At 38.2% G+C, this 19,440-nt stretch overlaps 1 protein-coding gene across 1 annotated transcript in view; it reads right to left on the bottom strand.

Moving 5' to 3' along the window:
- Positions 1-6,489: 6,489 nt before the first annotated feature.
- Positions 6,490-19,440, bottom strand: part of snap29 (synaptosome associated protein 29) — a 32,688-nt gene continuing 19,737 nt past the window's right edge. The window contains exons 3-5 of the mRNA XM_069932631.1: positions 18,947-19,032; positions 9,720-9,815; positions 6,490-9,468 (exon numbers count right to left, since the gene is read on the bottom strand). Coding sequence (XP_069788732.1) covers positions 9,311-9,468; positions 9,720-9,815; positions 18,947-19,032 — 340 coding nt within the window. The 3' untranslated portion in view covers positions 6,490-9,310. The remainder of the gene's footprint in view (positions 9,469-9,719; positions 9,816-18,946; positions 19,033-19,440) is intronic.

Here is a 19,440-nt window from a genome sequence, read left to right on the forward strand (position 1 = left end):
GCCACCCCCCCACCCCCCCCCCTCTCATCCATTTTAGGTATACAATCTAGGTTGCATTAATTCAGTTAGACAATGTTGTCATTCAACAAAAATACACCAGAAATTCTACTGAGTCCATTCTTTTCTTTTCTTCTCCTTCCATCAATTTAGGTAATGTTTGTTCCCGGTAGGTTTTCGCTATTGTATTTAATGTAAGGCTCCCATACTTGTTCGAATATTTCAATATTATTTCTTAAACTATATGTTATTTTTTCTAATGGAATACATTTATTCATTTCTATATACCATTGTTGTATTTTCAAATTATCTTCCAATTTCCAGGTTGACATAATACATTTTTTTGCTACGGCTAGGGCTATCTTGACAAATCTTTTTTGTGCATCTTCCAAGTCAATTCCAAATTCTTTATTTTTTATGTTACTTAGGAGAAAGATCTCTGGATTCTTTGGTATATTGTTTTCTGTTATTTTATTTAATATCTGATTGAGATCATCCCAAAATTTTTCTACTCTCTCACATGCCCAGATTGCATGAATTGTTGTTCCCCTTTCTTTTTTACATCGAAAACATCTATCAGATACTGTTGGGTCCCATTTATTTAACTTTTGCGGTGTAATGTATAGTCTGTGTAACCAATTATATTGTATCATACGCAGCCTCGTATTTATTGTATTTCTCATCGTTCCAGAGCATAACTTCTCCCATGTTTCCTTTTTTATCTTTATATTTAAATCTTGTTCCCATTTTTGTTTAGTTTTACCATTTGTTTCCTCATTTTCCTTTTCTTGCAGTTTAATATACATATTTTTTATAAATCTTTTGATTAACATTGTATCTGTAATCACATATTCAAGGTTACTTCCCTCTGGTAAACTCAAGTTGCTTCCTAATTTATCTTTCAAGTAGGATCTCAGTTGGTAATATGCCAGCGCTGTATCTCCAGTTATATTGTACTTATCTCTCATTTGTTCAAAGGATAAGAATCTACTTCCTGAAAAACAATTTTCTATTCTTTTAATCCCTTTTTTTTCCCATTTTCTAAAGGCAAGGTTGTCTATTGTAAAAGGGAGTAGCTTATTTTGCGTCAATATTAGTTTTGGTATTTGGTAATTTATTTTATTTCTTTATACATGAATCTTCTTCCATATATTGAGGAGATGGTGTAATACTGGAGAAGTTCTATGTTGTACCAATTTTTCGTCCCATTTATATAATATGTGTTCAGGTATCTTTTCCCCTATTTTATCTAATTCTAGTCTCGTCCAGTCTGGTTTTTCCCTTGTTTGATAAAAATCTGATAGGTACCTTAATTGTGCGGCTCTATAATAATTTTTGAAGTTTGGCAATTGTAAGCCTCCTTGTTTATACCATTCTGTTAATTTATCTAGTGCTATCCTCGGTTTCCCCCCTCTCCATAAAAATCTCCTTATTATTTTCTTTAACTCTTTGAAGAATTTTTCTGTCAGTTGTATTGGTAATGCCTGAAATAAGTATAGTATCCTTGGAAAAATGTTCATTTTAATACAGTTTATCCTTCCTATCAGTGTTAGTGGTAGCTCTTTCCAATGCTCTAAATCGTCCTGTAATTTTTTCATTAGTGGATTGTAATTGAGTTTATATAATTGGCCTAGATTTTTGTTTATTTGCACACCTAGGTATCTTATTGCCTGCGTTTGCCATCTGAATGGGGATTCCTCCTTAAATTTTGAGAAATCCGCGTTATTCATAGGCATTGCTTCACTTTTATTTACGTTTATCTTGTATCCCGACACTTCTCCATATTCCTTCAATTTCTTATATAGTTCTTTTATTGATAGTTCTGGTTCTGTTAAGTACACTATCACATCATCCGCAAACAGACTGATTTTATATTCCCTGTCTTTTATTTTTATTCCTTTTATATTATTATCTCTTCTTATCGATTCTGCTAGTGGTTCTATAGCTAGCGCAAACAATAATGGTGATAGTGGGCATCCCTGCCGCGTTGACCTGCTTAAGTTAAATTGCTTTGATACATGTCCATTTACTGTCACTTTCGCTAACGGTCCCTTATATAATGCTTTAATCCAATTAATATACTTCTCCGGTAAACTGAATTTTTGCAATACTTTGAACAAGTAATTCCATTCTACTCTGTCGAAGGCCTTCTCTGCGTCTAAAGCAACTGCTACTGCCGGTGCTTTATTTCCTTCTACTGCATGAATTAAGTTAATAAATTTACAAATATTGTCTGTTGTGCGTCTTTTTTTGATAAATCCAGTTTGGTCTAAATTTACCATTTTCGGTACCTGTTCTGCTAATCTGTTTGCTAATAGTTTAGCTATTATCTTATAATCTGTGTTTAGCAGAGATATTGGTCTATATGACGCTGGTGAGAGTGGATCTTTCCCTTGTTTTAGTATCACTGTAATTATTGCTGTTTTACATGAATCTGGTAAGTTTTGTGTCTCATCAATCTGGTTGATTACATCCAGGAGGGGTGGTATTATTAGGTCTTTAAATGTTTTGTAGAATTCTATTGGGAGTCCATCCTCTCCTGGTGTCTTATTATTTGGTAAATTTTTTATTATCTCTTGTATTTCTACTGTTCCAAATGGTTCTGTTAATTTATTTTGTTCCTCTATTTGTAGTTTTGGTAGTTCAATTTTAGTCAAAAATTCATCTATTTTCCCTTCTTTCCCTTCGTTTTCGGTTCGGTATAATTGTTCATAGAATTCTCTGAAGTTTTCCTTAATTTCTTTTGGATTATATGTAATTTGTTTGTCTTTTTTCCTTGTTGCCAATACCATTTTCTTAGTTTGCTCTGTCTTAAGCTGCCATGCTAGGATTTTGTGTGTTTTTTCCCCTAGTTCATAATATTTCTGTTTTGTCTTCATTATATTCTTCTCCACCTTATATGTTTGTAATGTTTCATATTTTATTTTTTTATCCGCCAATTCTCTTCTTTTGGTTGTATCTTCCTTTATTGCTAATTTTTTTTCTATGTTTATTATTTCCCTTTCCAACTGCTCTGTTTCCTGATTATAGTCCTTCTTCATCTTGGTTGCATAACTTATTATTTGCCCTCTAATGAACGCTTTCATTGCGTCCCATAGTATAAACTTATCTTCCACTGATTCCGTATTTACTTCAAAGTACATTTTTAATTGTTTTTCAATAAATTCTCTAAAATCCTGTCTTTTAAGTAGCATGGGGTTTAATCTCCATCTATACATTCTTGGAGGGATGTCCTCTAGCTCTATTGCCAATAACAGGGGTGAGTGGTCCGATAATAGTCTAGCTTTATATTCCGTTTTCCTAACTCTCCCTTGAATGTGGGCTGATAACAGGAATAGGTCTATCCTTGAGTATGTTTTTTGTCTAGTCGAGTAGTATGAGTATTCCTTTTCTTTTGGGTTTTGTTTCCTCCATATGTCCACAAGTTTCATTTCTTGCATTGATTTAATTATAAATTTGGTTACTTTGTTCTTCCTGTTAATTTTTTTCCCCGTTTTATCCATATTTGGATCCAAATTCAGATTGAAATCCCCTCCTATTAGTATGTTCCCTTGCGTATTAGCTACCTTCAAAAAGATATCTTGCATAAACTTTTGATCTTCTTCGTTAGGTGAATATATATTAAGTAGATTCCAAAGCTCTGAATATATCTGACATTTTATCATAACATATCTCCCTGCTGGATCTATTATTTCCTCTTCTATTTTAAATGGCACATTTTTGCTAATTAATATAGCCACTCCTCTTGCTTTTGAATTATACGATGCTGCTGTTACATGTCCTACCCAATCTCTCTTTAATTTCTTGTGCTCCAATTCAGTTAAGTGTGTTTCTTGGACAAATGCTATATCTATTTTTTCCTTTTTCAGTAAATTTAGTAGTTTCTTCCTTTTAATTTGGTTATGTATTCCATTAATATTTAGAGTCATATAGTTCAGCGTAGCCATTTTATATTTTGTTTATCTTCTCTTTCCGTTTTTCCATCATTACCTTTCCTCCTTTTCCATTTCTGTTTTCTTATTTTCAACTCTTTACCAGACAACATTCCTACAACATCCAACATTTTCCTTATTCTCCTATTTCTATCTTCTTTATCCCCAATCTCCCCTTCCCCTCCTGAGTTGCCCTTTATCCCTTGTCGGACAACCACATCTCCCCTCTCCATTTGGATTTGCGAATCCACTCGCAAGCGTCAACTGATTTTGCAGTGACCGCTCTTTTCCCCCACCCAGCCCCCCCCAGAAAAGATTTCGCTTTTTATATGTCACAAAGGTCACTCTTTTAATTCCCTCCTTATTCTCTCTATTCCATTACCTTCCCTTATTAATTCTTGTCTATACTCTCTATGTTTTCCTCTAATTAGATACTTTCACATATGCCCATTGTCTCTATTCACTCTTATACCTCTTTGCCCGCATACATATCAATGGTGGTCATTTTTACCCTCCTTACCCGTCTTCATCCCTCAGTCTATTTTTGTCTTTACCCACATACATATCAATCGTGATAATTTTTGCTCTCATTACCCGTCTTCATCCCTCAGTCTATTTTTGTAATTGTTCTGCAAATTTTCGTGCTTCTTCTGGATCCGAGAATAGTCTGTTTTGTTGTCCTGGAATAAATATTTTCAATACCGCAGGATGCTTCAGTGTAAATTTATATCCTTTCTTCCATAAAATCGCTTTTGCTGCATTGAACTCTTTTCTCTTCTTTAGGAGTTCAAAGCTTATATCTGGATAAATGAAGATTTTTTGCCCTTTATACTCCAGTGGTTTGTTGCCCTCTCTTACTTTTTCCATTGTCTTCTCCAGTACCTTTTCTCTTGTCATATATCTTAGGAATTTTACTACAATAGATCTTGGTTTTTGTTGTGGTTGTGGTTTAGGGGCCAATGCTCTATGTGCCCTTTCTATTTCCATTTCTTGCTGTAGTTCTGGACATCCTAGGGCCTTAGGGATCCATTCTTTTATAAACTCCCTCATATTCTTGCCTTCTACATCTTCCTTAAGGCCCACTATCTTTATGTTATTTCTTCTGTTATAATTTTCCATTATATCTATTTTTTGGGCTAGTAATTCTTGTGTCTCTTTAGTTTTTTTATTAGATTCCTCCAATTTCTTTTTTAAGTCTTCTACCTCCATTTCTGCTGCTATTGCCCGTTCTTCCATCTTGTCCATTTTTTTCCCCATTTCTGTTAAGGTCATATCCATTTTATTTATTTTCTTTTCTGTGTTGTTTATTCTTCTTCTTAAATCATTGAATTCCTGTGTTTGCCATTCTTTAAATGACTCCATGTATCCTCTAACAAGAGCAAGTATATCCTTTACCTTGCCTTTCCCTTTATCTATTTCACTGTATTCTTCCTCTTCTTCTTCCTCTAGGTTGACCATCTGTTGTTTCTTTGCTGCCCTTTCCTCCTCTTCTTTCTTGTTTCCATTGTCTTCTGTGGTCTCTTCTTGCTGCAGGTGTTCTGCAGCTGTCGTTGCCGGCTGTGGAGATCGACTCCCCAGCTGGTCCCCCCTCCCGTCGGTGTGTTTTTTTTCATGCGCATCGCGCATGCGCGAGGAGTCGCGCATGCGCGGTTGCGCACTTTTACTCGGCTCTGTGAGCCATTGTTGTAGTTCTCTTTCTACCGACCTGAGGTAGTGGGGCCCTCTCTCCACAGCGGGCCTCTTCGGACAGGTAAGGCCTTCACCTTTTTCCTCCGTTGTCTTCTCTTCCTCTCTTCTTTCCGTTGATTTTGATTTTTCTCCTTTTGTCTCCATCTTCTTTCCACCTTTATACTCACTTTTCTTTAACTTGTATTTCTGTGCCTTTGTATTTTCTCTTGTTTTTCCCGACTTTTCTGGAGAGGGCTGGAGTTCACCGTCCGGCCACTACTCCATCACGTGACTCCTCCCCACTTTTGGCCATGTTTCCAAGATGTGCAAGTTAGTAGCTTAATGGATGTTTTGGGCAGTGTGGGCTTTTAACCATGCAGCATCTCCAAATGAAAACCAAATCCTGAAGCACTCAGCAGGTTGCATAGAAGCAGAAGAAAAAGAATGGTCAATGCTTCTGGCCAGACCCCTTCAATCCTGATGAAGAGCTCCAGCCTAAAACAACCTTTTTTCTCCCATTGATGCTGCTCCACTTGCCAGGTTCCTGCAACAGGTAGTTTTTTTTTTGCTACAGATTGAATTATCTACATTCCCTCATGTGTACCAAGAAGTGTACCAGGACAGGTTCTTGGACAGCAAGCTTCTTTCAGAATCAAAAGCTACATTCTTGTTCAAGGTAGAAGGGAAATTGTTTTTGCAGAGTCAAGGATAGTTGGGACATTACATTTAGCTTAGCAAGGTCCAAACCACAATAGGTACACAATGCACAAGGAAAAACAGGCTCCAACCACAAACAGATATTTCTATATTGATCAGAGATCCATTGCAGCAGAGAAATACAGTGTGCAAAATATGAGTACCAAAGGGCAATTTACACAGATACAAAGATAGGTTACATTTTAAGGTTTTATTGCAAAGTTCAAAAACAGGAAAGGCTGTTTAAATGGCTCAAAATACAAATTCTAATCCATCAATAGATTACGAGGCTGTAAATTTTGTTCTTCAAAATATATGCAAAATCAGTACAATAGAAATTGAGCAGAAACCCCCATAGCTTGTCAAATTGTACATGTACAAGGGACAATCTATTCCAAGAAGTCTCACACTGCAGCTATTAACATTTTGTGCAAGGCACTCAATTGGTTTGTATATAGCTACTCCATTTAAACATTTCCCAAAACAACATTCTATCTAGCCTTGTTGTGCAGAGTTATCCATCCAAGCAATGTTAAAAAGTTCATTACGAAGTAAGGGAAACTCCCATCAGGATACCTTTATGCTCTCCCAGAGAAACATTCTCACAGCAAAAGCAAGATTTCAGAATGCTTGCAATGTAGTGCTCTACTGTTGGACTCTCTCAGAAAAATTGCATCATACTACCTTATAACCAAATCAACCATAGCTAAAAATCTTTACTGAAATGAGTACAATGCACCATTTGGAGAGATGAAAAATTAGCTAATTATATATTGCACATCAGCACTGTTTGACCAAACATATCAGCATACACATGCTATTTCAGTCATTTGTCTGGAGGCAGTTTGCAAAATGCATCTTAATTGACACACTTTTGAGAGGAAAAGTGTATGGATAACCCACACAAGAAATTTAAATGGACACTGAAGTGAAACTCATCTTGTGCTTAGTGAATTCATTACTGAAATTTGTAGAATTTAAAAGGAAAACCATACCCATGGTGAAGTTTGCAAGCTTTTCTAGAGTCCCACTGAAGTGTGCCAACTGATTTTATATTAAAAATGATTCTCGCAGCAGCAAGTTGATGCAGTGAACAGCTTGATGTACAAACCAACAAAATCCATGGAGAAATCAAATAAAAGGATGCACTAAGTGCCTCATTTGTTGATTTTTTGTTCAATCTTCAGAACAGGCAAAGTCCAACTTTCACATTTGAAGCTTTACAGTCATCAGGTGTGCAATTAAAAGCGTCCTCAAAAACTACAACTCCAGTGCTTCCTCAACTCCAACCCTGACCCTGTAGGAGGAACAAAGGGTAATGATCAAATGTAGTGGGTTTGTACAGACTTTCTTTGAATGATAGGAAACCATTTAAAAAGACAATTTGGGGAAAATCAAGATCAGAAATTTTTATTCTGGACCAGTTGCTTTTGTGGCTGATTTCACATCCTTTGTGCAAAACTGATGGTATACATTGACTTCACCGAAGTATTGAATGAGGCACACAAAGATAAAATCCCTTATTCCTCAAGGGAAAGGACTTTGTAACAGTAGGTGATCACAGTAGCAACCGAGTGATTACACCAGGGTAACGGGCCATTTTGGCCCACAAGTCCGTGGCGCCCAATCAACTTACACCCCCCCCCCCCCCCACTTCGTACACGTGGGCCGAAATGGCCTGTTACTGTGCTTTATGTCTAAATTAAAAATCAAAAGGTTGGGCACCATTCATTACACCAAGAGTGCTACAGCTGTCTCAATGGTGCTTTAGTGCAACAGTCAATGAAATCCACTTTGTTATTGTGAAAGGTTAAGGGCTGCATAAAACCGCTTCAAGGGATAGAGGCAAGAAACAACATCAGAATAACTCAGATGTTAAATGGACTCTGTTCAATGATAAACAAAATCTGGAAAATGACAACAGATTTACAAGATAACTTATCTTCATTTTAAACAGCATTGCATTCCACAAATATTTATGGCTGCTGTAATTCTGTGAGCATTCTTGTGCAAAACTGTTCAAGATTAGTTTAAAAGCAGGCTCCAGGAAATTTGCTGAGCACTTCATTAATAGCCTTTTACAGGAATGGCTTGCCCTGATGAAAGGAAACCCTGACTGCACTGGAGGGAAAACAAGATCAAATTAATAGCTTTGAGGGAGAATTCTCTGAATGGCTGTTCCCCCAGTGGCCATAAGTAGATTTACTTCCTATGTAGGGAGTTGTGGAGGGGGTAAAGAGTCCACCTCCCCCTCCATAAATCTTCGTCCGCGAAGCCAAGCCAAAGAAAACCAAAGAGGGAGTTGTACTGTGCTGGATTGTTTTATCACATCAAGACCAGAGGAGGAAGCACTTAATAGTCAAAACACTCCTCTGTAAAAAAGGATTCTAACACACAAAAACTAAATACTTGTTTTTATATAGATAATTATATTTTACCAGTTGCAAATATTTATTGATGTTAGATACCAATCGCCATAAAAATTATGTACAATACACATGCTGAGCACCTGTACAAAGCCCAGATTATGAAATTAAAGGGAACACACAGCAATGTATCAATATCAAGTGGCTAAACCTAACCCAGTTCCGATTTGAAGCTTTGTGCTAATTAGTTTGAAGTACCCTTCAAGATGACAGGTCTCCTGGCACCAATCTGTAACGGAAGCATTAATGTCAGCACAGCAAAATGTACTCCAAGTCTGCAGTGGTAAGATTTTTTTCAAAAATAACAATTTTTCCTCTTCCTTGGAGATGGACACGTGGTTGAAAACAATCTTGCAGGTTATTTTTAGCTTCATGTCCATCATGTCAGTATTTACTTAATGTAAATCTGTATGTGGATATAAATCAATTCCCAAAATTTCAACAACTGGTTTGATTAACAGCAGATTCCATTTTATGAAAATTTGCACATTCTTAAACTCTGCCTGTTAGTAGCATCGGTATACAAAATGTGACATTACTGCAAAATGAATGGCTGTTGATGAGAGCTCCACAGAAATTCAGCAATGCTCTTTAAAGTTTACGTAACTGGCGGTTAGTTGCTCCAATCTTGGACTCCACTCGCTCGGTTTTGCTCGTCACACACTTAATAATCTCATCCTGGTCATCAATTTCTGTTTGCAGGCCAATGGCAAGACCCTTCAAACGTCCCAAGCCAGAGGAGATCTCATCTGTTATAAGAGGGGAAAAAATTCAGAAAGGGGAACAAAAATGCTCCCTATCTCCCCTACCCGTGAAGATAAAAATGAGAGAGCACATTTTTAAAAATTCAATTTAGAAACAAGTCTGAACACAGAGTGTAAGTGGAAGATGGATAAATTAATGAAAATATTTCTGGACAAAGCTACCAGGCCACATGTTTACTTATCCAAGAACCTTCCATCAACCTCCTCCTTCCCCTCCAAACCTGTCAACATCTTACCTAGATTATCATCCATCTGTTTATGAAAGTCTTGAAGGCAATTGTTCTTGGGGTAATTGTTATTTACTGCTCCAGAGGTACTAGCAGCTCCAAAACCTAAAGGAGAAAAAAAATTAAGCTAACAAAAACTCAAAAAAGGTAGCCTTTTCTTCCAGAATTTCAGTATTTTTCAGGCACTTGGGTTCACACATTGTGGTCTGATTTTGCAGCACACATGGGCAATTTCATGAATGCAAAGAAGTAAACCAGCTCCAAAGCCAAAACACAAGTCCAGGGCCAAGTCACCCTTCAGACATGCAACTCTGCAAAATTCGCCTTTGGTTGTTGCAACGTTGAAGTTATCCCAGACCCACTCATCATGGTCAGTGAAATCAAAAGCTTGTACCCTAGTTGGCTCTGACCAAGTCATGCAAGGGATATTAGCGGCTGTTTGTAGCATTGCTTCCCAGATCATACAAATAGAAGGCAGAGGAAAAAGGTTCAAGATGAAGAACATTTTCCAGATTGGAAATTGAGAAATGCCATTCCACAGGGATTGGTGTTGAACTGCTACTGCACTATTAGCTATCTTGATCAAAGGAACATATCATACAAATGTCCGAAAAAGAAAGCAATAGATAAACTTTAATGAAGGGGAAATGTTCTTAAAAGCAAAAATAACAGAAGCATCTTACACGAGTTCTAATTGAAAAGAAAACCTTGGGTATAATATACTGGAAACATGGAATTTAAAAGCAATTCAATTGTAGTCAACTATGGTTAGACCACAGAAAGTAATATTCAGAACTTCCAATGCATCATGCAACAATACAAAAAGCAGTGGAAAATTACAGCAGATTTCACAATAAAACGATCATACGCAAGAGGTAGGGACAAAGTGTATTCCACAATTTGCCACCTGCATTATGTGGACACGAGGTTGGATTATTATGCAGTAAACTAGATTTCCATTGTAATGTTGGGGAACAAGTTGAAAGAGAATAAACACTTATTTTTAAAACTAATGTTAAAATTTGTTCCCAAGATATTTAGTGCACAATTCACACATTTCCAAGAAGAAATTATATTGACAAGAAATAGAATGAAGCAGAGAGGCAAATTAGGAGTGGGATCGATGATCAAAGTGACTGGTTCCCAAGTTGCAATGATTCTTCCTCTGAATCTTTTTTTGCTCTTCTTCTTTGGCTTGGCTTCGCGGACGAAGATTTATGGAGGGGGGTAAATGTCCTCGTCAGCAGCAGGCTTGTTTGTGGCTGACAGGTCCGATGTGGGACAGACACACGGTTGCAGCGGTTGCAGGAGAAAATTGGTTGGTTGGGGTTGGGTGTTGGGTTTTTCCTCCTTTGTCTTTTGTCAGTGAGGTGGGTTCTGCAGTCTTCTTCAAAGGAGGTTGCTGCCCGCCGAACTGTGAGGCGCCAAGATGTACGGTTTGAGGCGATATCAGCCCACTGGCGGTGGTCAATGTGGCAGGCACCAAGAGATTTCTTTAGGCAGTCCTTGTACCTCTTCTTTGGTGCACCTCTGTCACGGTGGCCAGTGGAGAGCTCGCCATATAACACGATCTTGGGAAGGCGATGGTCCTCCATTCTGGAGACGTGACCCACCCAGCGCAGCTGGATCTTCAGCAGCGTGGACTCGATGCTGTCACCCTCTGCCATCTCGAGTACTTCGATGTTAGGGATGAAGTCGCTCCAATGAATGTTGAGGATGGAGCGGAGACAACGCTGGTGGAAGCGTTCTAGGAGCCGTAGGTGATGCCGGTAGAGGACCCACGAATCGGAGCCGAACAGGAGTGTGGGTATGACAACGGCTCTGTATACGCTTATCTTTGTGAGGTTTTTCAGTTGGTTGTTTTTCCAGACTCTTTTGTGTAGTCTTCCAAAGGCGCTATTTGCCTTGGCGAGTCTGTTGTCTATCTCGTTATAAATGAATTTAAAAGGTTTTCCATGTATAATATTAATATAGACCATTCCAATTGAGGAACACCTAGAATTAAAAATTTAATAAAGCTGTTTGGAAAATTACAAGCAATGAGATGTTAATCAAAACAAATTGCATTAATTTTACTTTAAATCCAAAATCCTAAGCCTGATTTGACGACTGACAGCGAAGAACCACCCCACCCTATTCATACGAGGATGACGTGCATGCTGCCTTCAGGAGAGTGAATCAGACAAAAGCATCCAGGCTGGATGGATGGCCAAGTATTAAAGATCTGTACTGATCAACTTACCAAGGTATTCACGGACATCTTCAATATCTCACTCCAGCAGGGAGAGGTACTCACCTATTCCAAACAGGCGTCAATCATAACCAGTGCAGCAACCTGCCTCAACGACTATTAACCAGTAGCACTTACATCAACAGTGAAGTGCTTTGAAAGGCTGGTGGTGAAGCATATCAGCTCCTGTCTGAGCAGTGACACGAATCCATTCCAGTTCGCCAATTGGAGAAACAGGTCTACGGCAGATGCCATCTCACTGGCTCTACACAAAGTCCAGGAACAGTTGAACAGCAAAGTTGCATGCATCAGGATGCTCTTTGACTCCAGTTCAGCATTTAACACAATCATCCTCTCAAAACTGATCAAACTCCAAGGCCTGTGAGTTAACATCCTATTGTTAATTGGATCATGGAGTTCCTCACCTCCAGGCCACAATCAGTGAAAATTGGGAAGAACTTCTCCACATTCTCCATCAGTACTGGAGCACTACAGGGCTGTGTTCTTTCCCCCCTGCTCTACTCACTTTATACCTTTGATTGTAATAACACAATCTACAAATTTTCCAACAATACAATGGTAATGGGTTGTATAAAGAAAGGGGATTGGTCAGCATACAGGATGGAGATTGAAAACTTGGGTGAATGGTTGGTACAACAACCTTGCACTCAATGTCATCAAAACTAAGGAGCTGATTGTTGACTTCAGGAAAGGAAAGCCAGTGGTATACAATTCAGTGATCATTGTTGGAATCAGAGGTGGAGAAGGTGAGCAAATTTGGAGTTACTATCTCAGAGGATCTTTCCTGGACCCAACACACCAACGGCATCGTGAACAAAGCACTTCAGTGCCTCTACTTCCTCAGGAGTTTGCAAAGGTTTGGCATGACACCAGAAACCCTGGCAAATTTCTACAGTGGTGTGGTAGAAAGTGTGCTGTCTGGCTGCATCATGGTCTGGTATGGGAATCAATACCCCTGAGTGTAAAGCCCTGCAAAAGGTAGGGGACACAGCCCAGGATATCACAGACAAAACCCTTCCTACTATTGAGTACATCGACAGAGAATGCTGTCGTTAGAGGGCAGTTGCAATTAAAGACCCACACCACCCAGCACATGCTCTGTTCTCGCTGCTGCCATCAGGAAAGAGGTATAGGTGCCACAAGATTCACACCACCAGGTTCAGGAACAGCTGCTACCCCTCCACCATCAGAATGCTTAATGACAAAGTCATTAGCTATGTAACAATTATAGCACTGAAAAAGGCCAGTTCAGTCCTTTTGGTGCATACTGAACACCTTCTCCCACATAGTCCTATTGACTTGCACCCAGCCCATAACCTTCCATACCTCTCTCATAGAAGATAGGAGCAGGAGTAGGTCATTCGAACCTTCGAGCCTGCTCCGCCATTCAACGAGATCATGGCTGATCTTAAAGTTCAGTACCCCGTCCCCGCCTTCTCTCCGTAACCTTTAATACCCTTATACTGAAGAAATAGATCTAATTCCCTCTTAAATATATTTAATGAACCTGCCTCTACTGCCCTCTGTGGCAATGAATTCCACAGATTCACCACCCTCTGGGTAAAGAAATTCCTCCTCATCTCGGTCCTAAATGGTTTGCCTATTATCCTTAAACCATGGCCCCGGGTTCTGGATTTTCCCATCATTGGAAACATCCCATCTGCATCCATTCTGTCCAGTCCTGCCAGAATTTTATATGTCTCTATGAGATCCCCTCTCAATCTTCTAAACTCCAGGGAGTACAATCCCATACTTATCCAAACTTATACCTATACCAATCCAAATGCCTATCCAAACTTTCTTTCAATATTAAAATTGAGCCTGCATCTAAACTTTGGCCGGAAGCTCATTCCACATGCCCACCACCTTGAGTGGAGAAATTCCTCCCCATGGTTCTCCTAAACTTTCCCCCTTCAACCTCAATCCATGTCCTCTTACTTGAATCTTCTCCACTCTCAATGGAAAAGCCTGTCCACATTTACTCTGACCCCATCATAATTTTTAATACCTCTATCAAATCACCCTTAAATCTTCTACATTCCAGGGAATAAAGTCCTAGCCTGTTTAACCTTTCCCTGTAACTCAAACAGTGAAACCCAGGCAACGTTCTTGTAAATCTTCTTTGCACTCTATTTTGCTAAGATCCTTACTATAATTCGGTGACCAAAACTGCACACAATATTCCAAATTTGTGACCAAGTTATACAACTTTAACATGACATCCCAACTCTTCTACTCAATACTCTGAATTATGAAGGCCAACAGACCAAATCTTTCTTCACCACCCTATCTACATGTGACTCCACTTTCAGGGAATTATGTATCAGAATTCATAAATCCCTTTGTTCTATTGCACTCCTCAATTGTCTACCATTTAACATGTAGGACCTTTATTGATTATTCATACCAAAATGTAGGACCTCACACTTATCAGTATTAAACTTTCAGCCCACTCTTCTAACTGGCCTATATCCCACTGCAAGCTTTGAAAACCTTCCTCATTGTCCACAACAATCTTTGATTCATCTGCATACTTAGTAATCCAATTCACCACCCTACCATTTAGATCATTAATATATGACAAACAACAATGAACCCAGTACCAATCCCTGAGGCACTCCACTAGTCCCTGGCCTCCAATTTGACAAACAATTTTCCACCACTACTCTGGCATCTTCCATCCAACCATTGTTGAATCCATTTCACTATTTCAACATTAATACTTAATGATTGAATCTTCCTAACTAGCCTCTCATGTCTCTTCTCAAAGGCCTTAAAAGTTCACATAGACAACATCCACAGTCTTCCCTTTGTCAACTTTCTTAGTAATCACCTAAAAAAAAAATTCTACAAGATTTGTTAAACATGATCCATCATACACAAAACCATGTTGACTACTTCTAATCAGTCCGTCTTTCCAAATAATTGTATATTCCATCTCCAAGAACTCACTCCATTAATTTACCTACCACCAACATCAGACTCAGGTTTATAATTACCTGGTTTACTTTCAGAGCCTTATTTAAACAGTGGAACAACTCAAGCTATCCTCCATCTCGCCTGTGGCTAATAACATTTTAAATATTTCTGTTAGAGCCCCCACTATTTCCACACTAACCTCCCTCAAGGTCCAAGGGAATATCTTGGAGATTTATCCACCTTTATCCTCGACTTCACTACTAGTTTTCCTTACTTCACCTGATTCAATATTTCTTTCCTTAATGAATACTGAAATAATATAAAAATGTCCCCCATCTCTTCTGATTCCTCACATCATTTACCCCTTTAATCTTCAAGGGGCCCAATTTTATCCCTCACTATTCTTTTACTTTTAATGTACCTGGATTTATTTGGATTATATGTACTTTGGATTTTTTTTTAAACCTTGCCTGCCAAAGAAGTGGTGTATCTCCTTTTAGCCTTTCTAATATCTGTTTTTTTTTAAAAAACTCTATATTCCTCAGGTATATTCCCTGTCTATACCTATTGTACATATCCCTCTTCCTCCGCACCAAATGCCCAATATCCCTTGAAATCCAAGGCTCCCTACATTTTCTAACCTTTACTTTAATCCTCACAGGGACATACAGACTCTGTACTCTCAAAATTTCCCCTCTGAATATCCTCCATTTATCTGTTGCATCTTTCCCAGAAAATAAATTATCCCAAACCACACCTTCCAAATCCTTTCACATCTCCTTGAAATTAGCTTTGTTCCAATCAAGAATCTCAACCTTAGGCCCAGACCATCCTTCTCCATATTTAACCTATAACTAATAGTATATGATCGCTAGACCCAAAGTGTTCCCCACAAACCTGTCACCTGTTCTGTGACAGATGATGTTATATTTTATAATGTATATAGATATGTTTTAAAGGAGATAAATTGTGGTAGGTTTTTTTTAGTTAGGTCACATACTTCAAAACAGAACTCATTTAAAATGCCAGAGCTCTGCTCAAGCCAGACAATCCAGGCTCCGGGTGCCTTTGCAGAAACTGCAAAGAAACAGAAAAGAATGCCTACAAGGATTTCACAAGTAGGTATTAATTAGACATGCTGTGGAGCAATGGATTGTTTTGGAAAGCAGTCTGAGTGCAGTTGGCTCTTCTAAGAGGGTCATGTGGTTTTCTCTGTGTGTTTGTGTGTGAGAGAGAGAGAGAGAGAGAGAGAGAGATCAGTTCTACAGTTCAGCAGCAGCTGGGACTGGAACATGACAACCTGGCAAGCTTGTGAACAAACCTCATTTTGAAGACTAGTTGTGAGTTCTTAGTTCAGCCTCATCAAAGCCCTTGTGGTCCATACAAGAGGAGAGGACTGGTTGCATAATGTCACTTGAAATAAGGGAAACAAAAAGGAACTCTGTGGTGACCGGAAAGAAGGAGGTCATCACCTGGAAGACCCTGATGGGGCAAGTTTCTTTGGCAAGACACTGAAGTGGCTGTTCGAAAGGGATCAGTTTTGGTTGTCCAATGAGCAACAAATCTCTTTCAAAACTGACAAGAACATTCCTGAGCAGTAACCATTTATTTTTCAAGCACCAAAGCCTGGTGAAATTTATAAATGTTAAATTCTGTGCACAGTATAAGAATTGCCTGCAACCAGTGAACTTGGAAGAATGAGATTGAACTGTGAATCAAATAACTTTTCTGAACTTATATACACATTACATACATGTGCGCTTAGAATTAGAAGGGGTTTAAGTTAATAGTAATAAGTTAGAGTTTGATCCTGTTTTCATGTTTAAAGATAATTAAAAGCAACTTTTGTTTAAGTAACTATTTGTCTTGGTGAATTTCTATTGCTGCTGGGTTTTGGGGTCCTTTGGGCTCATAATAGACCCATCTCGTTCCCCAATGGGAATTCCAATATTGCCCCCTTTCTAGTTGGTTCTTCTATGTATTGATTTAGAAAACTTTCCTGAACACATTTGACAAACTCCAAACCATCCAGCCCTTTTACAGTATTGGCATCCCAGTCAAATGTGTGGAAAGTTAAAAATCCCCTACAATCACCACCTTATGTTTACTACTCCATACAAAATTGCTCCTCTAATTGGGGGGGTGGGGGAATAGGTGTCTGTAATACCCCCATAGTAGTGTTTTCATGCCTTTCCCATTCCTCACTTTCATCCAAATAGCCTCACTGGATGAGCCCTCCAATCTAATCCTGCTGTAATATTTTCTCTAACAAGCAATGTGACTCCTTCACCTTTTATATCCCTGCTCCATCACACTTAAAGCAATGGTACCCTGGAACAATTACCTGCTAATCATGTCCCTCCTGCAACCAAGTCAATCACAGACTCATTCAAGGACTCTTACCGGCGGTGCACTTTATTGATTTTCTTCATTGTTTTCTCTCTATATTGCAGTGTTTACATTTGTCATCTGCTTAAAGTTATTTGTTTACATATTTACAATGTGTATAGTTCATTTTTTGCACTACCAATTAGTGGTAATTCTGCCACACCCACAGGTAAAAGGAATCTCTGGGTTGTACGTGATGTGCTCTTTGACAATAAATCTGCTGTTCATGGGTGATATTGCACATCTTTAATGCATCAGGACACTGATGCAGAGTACTCCCAAAAGGGCTGACAAAAAAAAGACATTGGATGGTTATGGCTCATTAAAGCGCAGTTCATGATCAGTCATTTTGAAAATGCTGTAGCAATTACTTGGTTTAATTAACTGCAAAAACAAACATTTAATTCCAACGTGGGTAAGACTTCATTTGGAATATTACATTCCAAAACTGCAGACCACACACAATGAATCTTTCCAGCCATTTGCAAAGATGGAACATGACTGAGTATCTGCAGCCTCCTGGCCTTCTACATACAAACAGCTGGTCTTCCTGAAAGTCATACATGTTTGCGGCCATAATAGCATCAGAAGGGAATTCCAGCAACATCCAATCACTTCTGCACATGCATTACTGCACCAATCTAGAAAAGGGCAAACTATGTAATTTTCTTTTGTTCATCCCCAAAAAGAGGCCATGTGCTTATAACATCCAAAGCATTATATACGCAAGCAACTGAAAGGCCTTCACCTGACAGCCAGATTAAAACCAACTTGAGTTTTAAACTGATCACTTTGGATATTGTATCAATTTCTGCAAAATGAACTACAATTTATAAATTTTTCTGAGGATATTAATCTGAACTCCTATGCCCAAGGATAAAGCACAAACCTCTGTATAGTATCCACTAGCACCACCTAGAGTTGCAAAAAAAAAAAAACACCAGATTTTTACTAATGCAAAGTTGTAGCTCAACTTTCAAGTTCATTATAAGGATTTAGCTTGGTGAACCACAATAACAGCATGCTGTCTAAAAAGGCATTCCTTTAATTATGCCACAACAATGAAATGCAGTAATTGAGGTTACAATTTGAAGAGGGAAAGTTGCTTTCATTTAGAGGAAAAGTTGCTTTCATTGTGTTTGCAATTCTGACATCTTGCATGGAAGGATATTCCAAATCTTAACAAGTTGTATAAATTTCTATTAGCAGTTAATAATTTTCTGACAGTTGAAAGATAGTCTAAATCAGCATGGTTGTTTGTGAGGAATTCCTCACAAATAGATTTTTATAAATCTGTAAAATCATTTGATTTATGAAGGTTTCTTAAAAGATTAAAGTGTGCAGAATATTAAATTAGACAGAAATGCAGAGGACAATATTGAAAATTATCATCACATGGCCATAAAATGGAAGCTCCATGTTTCAGTCAATAAAGTACAAATAAATGGGAATAATGTATGGCCTCTGAGAGGGAAATTATAAAGCAAAACTTTGGATGTAGATCCAAAGGAGGTCATTGGCAAGGAGTGAAAGTGGAATGAATAAAGGAGAAACTACAACTTTGCCTCTGACTTGACAGCTTTGCTTAGATTTTAAACTCTACAACCATTGCAAGCACAAACCCATGAAATGCTAAACACTGCAGAACTCTGATCATTGTATTTATGGAAGGACTTACCTGAGGTGTCTAGTTTCCTTAAGTTCGGATGATTTGCCTGGTACTGCTGATCCTGCAGCCTGCTTTTCTCCAAAGTTTCTTGCAATCTGGTATGGAATTTAAAATTATATACTGAATAAGCTAATTAAGGAGTAGAAATGGTCTGTTGTTTAATTGGAAACAGCATGGTCACTGCAATGAAAACCAAAAAAAACTACATCTGTCCAATACCCAAAGAATGAAGGTGCACAACATTAGCATTTTTGGGGGAGAAAAAAATGAACAAAAGATGTTAGAATTACATTACACATAGTTGAGTTTAACATTATAACGTTTCACAATAGGAGAGACTAAAGTGCTCAGTAGACATGAAACAGTCACACCAATATCAAAAGTAGGTCTGCTTTTGTAAAAAAGCAAATTAAAGGATCCAAACCATTAATTCTACAAATACAACTCCAAATGCTCAATCAAGATCAGGGAATGAACTGAACATTTTTTTTTTTTTATTTTTT

The sequence above is a fragment of the Narcine bancroftii genome, chromosome 4, assembly GCF_036971445.1.
Source record: "Narcine bancroftii isolate sNarBan1 chromosome 4, sNarBan1.hap1, whole genome shotgun sequence".
Classification (NCBI taxonomy): Eukaryota; Metazoa; Chordata; class Chondrichthyes; order Torpediniformes; family Narcinidae; genus Narcine; species Narcine bancroftii.